The 11,045-nt window shown below is 30.5% G+C and overlaps 1 protein-coding gene across 1 annotated transcript; it reads right to left on the bottom strand.

Annotated features, from left to right (window-relative positions):
* Window positions 1-7,184: 7,184 nt before the first annotated feature.
* Window positions 7,185-10,672, bottom strand: LOC113398331 (protein patched homolog 1-like). The gene has a single exon (XM_026637032.2). The coding sequence runs from the start codon at window positions 10,317-10,319 to the stop codon at window positions 7,482-7,484; it is 2,838 nt and encodes a 945-aa protein (XP_026492817.1). The 5' UTR covers window positions 10,320-10,672; the 3' UTR covers window positions 7,185-7,481.
* Between the last annotated feature and the right edge of the window lie 373 nt (window positions 10,673-11,045).

The following is an 11,045-nucleotide window of genomic DNA, read 5'->3' on the forward strand; positions in this document are numbered from 1 at the left end:
GGAAGGATCATACAATTAATTAATTACTTTTAATAGTTAATAATTTATTTTAGTGTTCAATAGTTGAATTTAATGGTCGATAATTAATTTTATTATTTGATAATGATTTTAATGTTCATTAATTTATTTTAATGTTTAACATTTCTTTTTAAAGTTGATAGTTACTAATCAATTAAATGAGAAATTATTAAAATCAAATGTCTAATTTATGCACTGCAACTATTATTATAATGTATTTAAAGTTGATTTTACAACTAAAGATCTATTTGTTAATTTCTGTTATTATTATTATTATTTATAATGTAGGCATGTATGGAATAATTAAAGCTTTATTATTATTGATTAGTAAACACCTTACCGGATTACAGTATAAATATTATGTAACGGAAAGTAGTTAATAGAAATGAAATATTCTACATTTTGGGATGGAGTTCTTAAATTATTCATACAAAGAATGATGATAGTTCATCAATACAGCGTCTTAATACATATATACTTTTAATGATTTTATTTATTTAGTGCAAGACAATGATTAGAGTATTTGTAAAGTACACGTACATAAACCTGCGTTTTTATGTTGTTTAGTATCAATATCAACAGTACATATTTAATTAACATTTTAAATCTTTTAAACGTTTAATTCAATTACTATCATGATTAATAGCACGCGATCTTAGATGCCAACTACCTATTAGATAATACCGTTTTATTGTATTACTAAATAGATTTATTATAAAATTAATAATCCTAATCGAATATTTTACACTGTACCGTACATATCTTTGACTCAGATAAACTCTATTACGACTTTGTATGTTTTAAATATTCAAGCAATTCGGTTCAATTTTAGGATCAATTAAATATTATTATAATAGCGGTATGGAAATTACCACAGTAATAAATAACAATTATTAATACGTCTAAACTATATGAGTTATGGATATTTCAAATTCGTGCTAGGTCACGCAGCTGGTAGGGTTCCTTAATGATGAAAATGATGACCTCATCCCACTAGGGCATCTTTTATATTCATTAAACATTTAAACTTTAAATAAAGTTGCATTTTGTGTCTGCTTGTTAAATCACTAACTTCTTTCAAACTACACATTTTATTTTGAAGCGTTTTCACCATTATTAAGGTAATGACGAGATCTTCCTGACAGATATCGGTGACGGCAACCATTCTCAACTGAGACTTCTCAAGTACAAAGTATGCGTGTAAGTACAGTTAAAACCGTTTATGGCGACATCGTTTCGAACAACATATCAGTTATATTAACCAAAAGCAAAGGTCCCGGCTGAATGCTATATAACTGTCTTATCAAAAATATTGCTTTATTTATTTTTTTATTCGACATTGCTTACTACGAAATACCGCTAAACGACCACATTTGGCTAATGTTTTTGGAGAATTATATCTGTAGAACAACCAGCTGAAGAAGAAGAAAATGACGAACTGATGAACAAATTACAGTGGCAACTTTGAATAATGGTCTCAATGTTGTTAGTGTATTACGCAAGATTGTTCTTTTTAATAAACAGTTTTACATGCAGGGAAATTATAACGATACGCTGATTAAACTCCAAAGTCAATTACAAAATGTGTACAAGACAGAAGTGTTCCAAACTAAAATTACAGATTTTATGCATACAAGAAAATGACATTGTTCTTTCTTAATACGTATACGTTTTGGTTGAAATAAACGAAATATAATTTAATTTCATTCATTTATATATTTTGCCTATTAATACCTATGACCTACACATTCAATAATACCAGTTCATAAAAAAATAAGCATCACCGGTTGTTACTACTATCGGTTTTTACAACTATCGGTTTTTACGACTAAATATGAGTAGTCCCTTCAATGTCGTTATAACAGATTTTGACTGTACATATATATATGTGCGTAAGCACAGATTAACTCTTTATGGCCTCTTAGTCCGATCACCAATGAGTTGGCCATAGGACTCGACCAATAGCTTAAGAGTATTTCTTATAGTCTGACCCTAGGTCATAGGTATTTCTTGATGTGGTTAGTATGGTTACCTGTAGCCAAAGTTTGTCAGGAGATCACTCTTAAATATACCTGATATTTATTTTAGATATGCAATTTGAGTATAATAAAAGTAATCCAAGTACGTAAATATTGTTTTAATAACAAATAAGTAAGTTAGGAGACTATCGGACACTGGTTTTATTTTTCCCTATAATTTGAAAGAAACCATTAGCACTCGCGTATTAAATGGTTCTGCAGATAATCACAATAGATCAAAATAAAATACAGAGTTAAATAAATATTACAGAAGTACGATCATATTTATTAATTAAATTACTATAAAGTAACATATTGTTTAGATAAGTTTACTTAATCTTAAAATAACTATTAAAGATATAAATAAATCAGAATTATTTTATAGCTGAGATTGCACAGTGGTCAGAACTCAGAACACGTGCATCTTAATCAAATTTTATAGTCCTTAATCTTTATCTTTATTATTATTACATAGTCGCTTTCTCTGTCCCTATGTCCCTTTGTACGCTTAAATCTTTAAAACTATGCAACAGATTTTGATGCGGTTTTTTTTTAATAGATAGAGTGATTCGATAAGAAGGTTTTTGTATATAATACATAGACAATATAGTTAAGTAACACTAATAATTTTAAAAGTTTCTAATGTGATGTCGTAAATTTATAAATTGTTTGCACTTACATTGTAAACGCTGGCTGAACCCTAATAGATAGATCAAAATAATGTACTACAGAATTATACACCTCAAAAATGTCTATAAATAATTCCGAGATGGTATATGTCTATCTCTTAAAGATAACCCACAATAAACATTTTTTATCGTTTACTTTTTACGAGAAATAATGGCTTATTTTCGAAGCGATTGTAAGCAATATAGCATTAATCCTTATCCAAATAGGTACCTTAAATAAATTGTGCATTCAATACAGATCAATATGGCCCTTTACAGCATGTAATTTAAATGAATATTTTCGAAGATATTACAGTTTTAAAACGCAGGGACATAGCGGTTTGTATTTCCTAATGAGTGAAAACTGTGTACGTTGTACCTATTTGTTATCACTACATAGTATAAAACAAAATTGCTTTCCGCTGACTGTCTTTTCCTGTCTATGCTTAAATCTTTAAAACTATGCAACGGATTTTGATGAGGTTTTTTTTAATAGATAGAGTGATTTAAAGAGAATGATTTATATGTATAATACGTGGACAATATAGTAGATAAACACTGATAATTTTAGAGGTTTCTAATGTGAACACATTTTTTGCGCATATATTGCAAACACTGATCTCAAACAATATATACATATTTTCTTATGTTGTTTTTTTCTTATACAGGTGTGTTGTGTGTCTTTTATGTATCTTGCTTTTATTATTATTTTGAATGAGTTGGAATATGATTGCCTCAATATTTTTTTACTAGCTGACAAATTTTTATTTGTGTCAAATATTTATCACAGAAAACTATCTTAATTAGTCATTCAAAGTAGCGTCAGTAGCGCAATGATTTACAGTACTAGCAATTTAAAAAGTTGCAGGTTCGATCCACATCTATTGGTCTATTGTCGTCCTCACTCCTAGAACAAGAATTAAGCTTATTTAGAGGGGTAAATATATAGGAATATTAGTAATTTCTTAAAATGTACTATTTATACTATTCTTTTATAAAAAAACACACAATTCATTCACGAAGGCGCGCCCCTCCACTTTAAATAATTGTTAATCTGCGTTAGTATGAGTGACGATCGGGGTTAGGAAGATATATTGATAGGATGTCATTCAGAGCGCGAATTTAACATATTACAAGGCTAGGCTGTTAATTGAATGGCCATTTTAGCTAGTTCCTCACGACATATACACACAACTTAACAGGCAAAGTAAAAATGTCGCTATATTATAAGAAAATTGATCTCGGATTATAGAGATTGAGACTAAGTTATACATTCAAGTTTGAATAAGTAAACGTTATTGACTGTCTTGTTGCTTTAAAATTTCATAAGGTCCTTAAACCCTTCGAACCAGAACACCTACAATATTGCTATTTGATAGAATATCTAAATTAGAGGATGGTACTTACCTAGGCGGATATACATAACACTGCACATACCCAGGCCAGTAAATGGAGCAATTTGGATTATATCCATAAGTTTTAAATGTTTTGATATCTATATCTATCTATCTATCTATATTTATAAAAAAACATGTCTTGACTGACTGATTCATCATAGCCGAGCACAAACTATTAAAGTGAGGACCATGAAATTTGGTGAGTAGGATTGTTTTATTGAGTAGACCCCCTCAAGGAAGAAATTGTGGAAGTTCTACCCTTAACTGAGTAAAATAGGGGTTGAAAGTTTGAATAGAAGTACGTCATTTTTTAAGTTAAAAACATGAAACGTTATTTATGGGATACTGATTAAAAATGAGTAGATACTTATTTAAGCGTTTCTAATTATTATACCCTAAAGGGTGAAATACACACCAATTTGGTAGACAAAGAGGTCTTAAATTAACGTAATATTTTAAGTTAATCTGTAAATATATTTCCACGCGAGCAAAGCCGCGGGCAACAGCTAGTTTATCTATAATTCATCTAGTGAATGAAAACATCGTAAGGTAACCTGCTGTATTCAATGAATTTCTGCCACATGTATATACACCAAACTGCGTTGGTACCGATTGGTGGAATTATCTACAAACTTTCTCCTCAAAGAAAGAGGACGCCATGGCCCACCTGTGGGACATTACCAGGTTATTACTTTAACATCTAATCAATTAGAAATACAATTAATATTTAAACTATAGGTATAGTATGGCATGGATGATTGAATTATAAGCTGACAAAGGAGACAATGTACCTGTCACTTAAATGTAAACGACATATAGCTACATTGTTAGCTTATAATATATTTGATCCAATTGTAGATACTACAATTAAAAAATATATTATACCCTTGATTAGTAGTTGTGCTACTAACAATAATAAATTAAAAAACTAGGTAATAAGACAACGGATAAGCACTGTAAATATATTATGAATATTGTACATTAGAATATACAGAGCTTATCCAGCAAAGAAAATGAAATATAATTATTTTTAAAGTACTTCAATATTGACATATTTTGTGTAACAGAACATTGGATCTTGTTACATCAACTACCACCTAGTATTAACAATTATAAATTGTCAAGTGCGTTCTTTAGCAAATCAGCTGAACATGGAGGATCATTAATATACACAAAGCAGAATATAAACTGTAACGACCGAAAAGACATTGTGGATCTTTCCATAGAGCGCACTATTGAATTGTCATGTGTGGAACTCGAGCATACTATAGCAATGTGCGTGTACCGACCTCCACAATCAGATTTTAACCTGTTTGAATGTGTGCTGGAGGATGACCTTAAGCGAGTTTGTACTGGTCGAAAGAATTTTGTTATTTGTAGAGATTTTAACATTGATATTTTAGTGCAATCTTCCATAAGTAAAAGGTTCATAAATTTAATTCGGTCCTTCAATCTAAATAATATGTTTTCTAAACCTACAAGAATATCGGCAACTTCCGCAACCTGTATAGATAACGTGTTTTGTAATTGTGAGGCCGTTAATAAGGAAATCTTGTCAAACCTAACATCGGATCACTGTGGGCAAATGGTGTCAACAGGTATAAAAAACAAAACACACGAAAAATCACTTGTAGGCCAATTACTTTCAAAGGCTTAATAACCTTCAATAACGCTATACAATGTAACCTTCGAAATTTGAATTTTAGCTCAAACGATCCCAACTTTTTATATAATTCACTTTTAATATTAATTGAAAACGAATTTAATAAAATATTTCAGTTTAAATCTTTTTATCTAAACGATCAAATACAGTTCTTAGACTGGGCCGCTACCGGTATCTATATAAGTCGAAATAGATTATATATGAACTATATGAACTTGAGAAATATAATCGTAATTATAAATTTCACAATTTTGTTAAAAAATATTCCAAGTTACCTATTTAAACAAGTTTGTCAAACAGCTCGTTCGTTGCATATTAAAAGTAGAATCTTAAAATCTAAAAATAAAATGAAAACTACTTGGGATATTATAAGTTCAGAGACAGGCAGAATGAAGTTTGATGCAGGGCAATTAACCCTTAATATAAAAGGGAATATTGTAAGTGAAGATTTAGATGTGGCCAACCAATTCGAAGAATATTTCTCGAATATTCCTTTGAATACTACTAAAGGACTTAATGCGTCACCCAATGACGCCTTAGACTTACTTAAATGTTACGTTCCCCAGAATGAGTTAGAATTTTCTTTTGAGAGTATAACTCCGTACGATGTATTAAAAAAATTTAAAACATTAAATCTTACAATTAGTAACTGATAGATCCCATAGATCGCTGGTTTCTTAACAACGTAATTGTCGACTTGGCTCCTTGTTTAGCTATCATCTTTAATAAATGTATACAATCTGGTATTTTTCCAGATCTATTAAAATTAAGTAAAGTAATCCCATTATTTAAGTCCGGTGATAAAAATGACCCAAACAATTATAGACCGATCTCTATTTTGCCAACATTCAGTAAAATCAAGCTTAATCAATTGTTGTTATACTTTAACTCTATAAATTTTGGTAATTATTATATTACGATATCTCTGGCCGAAAGTGGCTGGAGCCGCAGATATGGTCGGACCCTAATTCGTTAGTTTTTTTTATGCTACCTCAGTACTCCACCATTTATCAATAATTTTCTATTTTTATTGCATTGTAATAATATATTTTTTAATTAAAGGCAGATAAATAATAGACAATTTAAAAAGTATACTTTATTGGTTACAAATGTAATTGGCCTCAAAAAATATTTTTAAAACCCTATAATCACCGACATAAGTAATTGGCTAAACTACAATATCACAAAAAAGTATTGCTTAACATACATGTTGCTACCAAAAATATATAAAAGTAATACAAAAATCTAAGTATACTTTACATAAAACACTTAGAAAAGGCTTATATTTAAATATACTTTTTGAAATACTTAAAAAAAAACTTGTAAATAAAAACCCTTACAATGAGTGAACCTGTCAAATTCATTGTAGCATCCTTTAGGATTAGGAAAATAAGTGCGCGTGCACTAGTATTTTAATACTAGTGCACGCGCACTTATTTTGATAATAAAATACTTTTATGCTGTTTAATACCAAATAAGTATCTACATAAAAACAAGAATAATTTGCTGACACATTATAAAGCCGAGGCAAGACTTTTTTCTTCAATAATTACCTAATTCTAACTGTTTAATTATTTTAATATCATTCCATTTCAAATAACATTATATTAACAACCAAGATTCGTAAAGTACATCTATAATACATTATATATGCTAATTAATGTATTTTATTAATGCTTTTAAACAGTTTAAAAAAGTATCTACAATATTAGACACTTCACTCCTCATCAATTTGTTTTTCCTTATCGGTAAACTTTCCATTTAATTCCACACCCTCTGGCGATCTATCTTTTTTATCATGAGGTCTATAGGCCGCGGGGCCAATGAGAGACAAAACAACCGGCAAAAACAACAAGCCATTGGAAAGACCAAAAATTATAACAAGCACGAAAATTTTGAAAAACGACTGAAAAGTGTAGGCTTTGGACATACTTAATAATGATAAAGATAGCAAAGTTGAACCTCCGCCCAAAAGAACAGCAGTGCCTATAGAAGTGACTGTTTTAAAAGCTCTTTCATTACGAGAACCTTGAGAAATCGTTAAAAACGTATGACCAACGTGTGCGGCGTAATCTACACAAAGACCTATAGCCAGTTCAAGGCCAATACAGCAAACAATATCAACAGTCATACCCCACCTTTGCATCCACCCCAAAACATTAACTATTGTTAACATAACACAAACGAAAATCCACAAACACATCTGAAGATTCGTAATCAAAATAACTGTGCAAATCATGACACAAAATAGAGCTAATTCGATATTCCTTTCAACTTCAACGCCAATAATCTCGTCGGTAACCCAATTTGCAAATACTTTTGCCCAGACGCTACGATAACCACTTCCGGTCGTTATATTGGTTGACTTAACAATTTCTTTAACTCGATTCATTGCAGGTATGTATTCCTCTGGACCTTCAAACCTAATAAATCTGAATGCCAGTGATGAAGCTGTTATGTTATTAAATACATGACCACATGTAAGCGGGTCTTTAAATTTGAAATTTATTTGAAATCTTCCACCGACAGGACTAAAAAGAAATCTTGATAAATACTTGTTAAATTGTGTACTAGACACCGCAGTAGAATTTTTTAAATCACGATCATAATTTTTATAAACGTATCCATGAAACGTTTCTACCCACGTATTTACGTCTGTTACATATGATTCGTTCCTCAATACCTGTATCATATCATACAGTTTTACGAATTCTACACTATAATCCATATCACCCAAGAAAACTGTTGCTGGTTGTCCTTCATCAGGATAGTAGTATTCATGAACATTTAAAAAGTCTTTGTAATATGTACCATCGGGAATAAACCACTTTGGGTCGAATCTCTGTTCTAATTTCAATATTGATACTACACTAAAACAAGTCATACCTAAAGTAAATAATAATATAATAGTTTTCCCCGGAGTAGTTAATACCACATTTCTATAGATACTCTCTAAAAATCTTTGAAAAAATGTCTTCTCTGTTGGTAAACTAATTTCAGTTTTATGTTTGTAACAAAATAATATACCATTTCGTTTTTGTTCAACTCGCCTAATATCTAAGGTGAATACTGCTACATAAAACGTGACTGAAAAACAAAAGATGAAGAACACCCCGACAGCAGCATAGATACAAAAAGACTTTAATGATGGTAAAATTGTGATGGCACCAATCAATAAGGCAACAATATCAGTGAATGATGTTATCACAATGGATACTCCTGCATGTTTTAGCATATGGCCAACCTTGACGGGAACATTTTTCTGTGCATCTGCAGTTAGGACTATTTTCCAACAAGCATTCATAACAAACATATCATCCACACCAAGACCCATTAGTAGGAAAGGTAAAGAAGAATGAACAGGCCCAAAAGGGATACCCATCAAAGAACACCAACCTATAGTAGTAATGTAAGCCATTCCAACATTTAAAAGACCAATACTACCTAATGTTAATCTGATCTCTAACCAGTTGAAACGGGAGACAGCCATCACAACATAAAAAAACATCATTACAATACCTATAAATAATTTATCCATATCTTGGAACATTGATTCCCCACTAGTATCTGCGAAACTTCTACCAGCTTCATAATAAAATTTAATATTACTATCATTAAAAGATAAGGATTTTACATACTTCAAATATTCCAATTCCCATAGGGCTAATGGAATTGATACCCAGTCTTCAGTGCCAACTAAATTACCTACCTCATTGAGATCCACTTGTGTCATGTTTACATACATATACCAAGTTAACAAAATGGATTTGGCTGATACTACATTACCTGCCTCATCACGCACTATACCACCCAGAAACTGTTTAAAGTCTACAGGATGGCCAGTGGACGGATTTACTCTAAGATTATTTATTTTAGTTATTATATCATCATTTGTAGCATTATTTATAAGAGTTGCATTTCTTTTCCACATATCTATTATATTATATTGAAGGCACATTAATGGGAAGCTTTCGAGAAAACTACAATAAAAATCATCATCAATCCAAAGAGATGGATCAGACAAGTCTTCATCGACAACACCACGTTTTTGTAACTGCTTACTATTATTAACTAGCATTGATTCATCAGATCTAGATTTCCAATTTGTACTAGCAAAATTAACAACAGGTACTTTAAAACACAATTCATTCAGAGTATACACTTCATTTTGATGTTCAACTTTCAATGAGCTTACATGATTTGAGATATTGTAAATTAATTTTATCACATTTGAATCTAAGACATTTTCTGCTGTTATTATTAATTTCTGTAATCTAAAATTTGTACCAAATTTGTTAATATACCAATTGGTATCATAAAAGAAATCTGAATCTGGAGGTACCCATAGTTTCATAGGATTCTTTTCTATATGAAATCTGAGTAATCCACCGCAGCTCAGGAGGACAAAGGCCCATGTTGCCACTATAGTTCTCCATGGATGTTTGGCAACAAATATGCCAAGGGTGAAAAATATCCTCTCAACAAATTCCACAAAAACAGAAGAAATATTTTCCCATATTTGTTGAGGTGACTTGATCTTCTTTATACTAGGCATAGATATAAATGTCTCAAATAATTTTAAAGATTAAAAATCACTCAGGTCACTTCACTTTTATTTATGAAACAAGAAAAGTTAATTTTCATTACTACTATCAAACAAAGATAGTATATATATAATCATTTAATTATTCCTTAACATAGTTGCACGTTGTCCACTTGATAAATATGTTTGCACTTTTTAAAAAAGTAACATTATTAATTCACTCTATTTGATGTCACATAATAAAATAATTATATTTGATATTATCTTATATCTGCGAATATTATCAATTTCTAATTTTCAATGGCGAGCTATTAATCTTTTTATTAAAAAGATTAAAAATCAAGCTATTTATTTTGAATTTTATGATGGGTAGTTGCGTAGAATTTAACAAATATGTACCTCTTATTATATCGCCGAAAGAACAGAAAAATATCACACTCTTTGTGTATTGTTTGTACCCCCGGTGCTATTTAAAAATACGACACTGCGGCAATTCTAAACGAGTCGCAAGTAACTTCTGAATCAGAAGTTCTGATGTAAATATACAACAGTCCGTTGAGTACAATGCGCAATATGAAACTGACAGCTATTGACAACCTTCTCAGTTCTGTCTTAAATGCTAAATTGTCAACATTTATGATTTCATTGTAACGATAGCTACTAACTGTCAATATGCATATTTTTTTTTAATTTAATTGGTCGTCGGGAAGGCAACCGCATTGTAATACGCAGCCAATG

The sequence above is a fragment of the Vanessa tameamea genome, chromosome 7, assembly GCF_037043105.1.
Source record: "Vanessa tameamea isolate UH-Manoa-2023 chromosome 7, ilVanTame1 primary haplotype, whole genome shotgun sequence".
NCBI lineage: Eukaryota > Metazoa > Arthropoda > Insecta > Lepidoptera > Nymphalidae > Vanessa > Vanessa tameamea.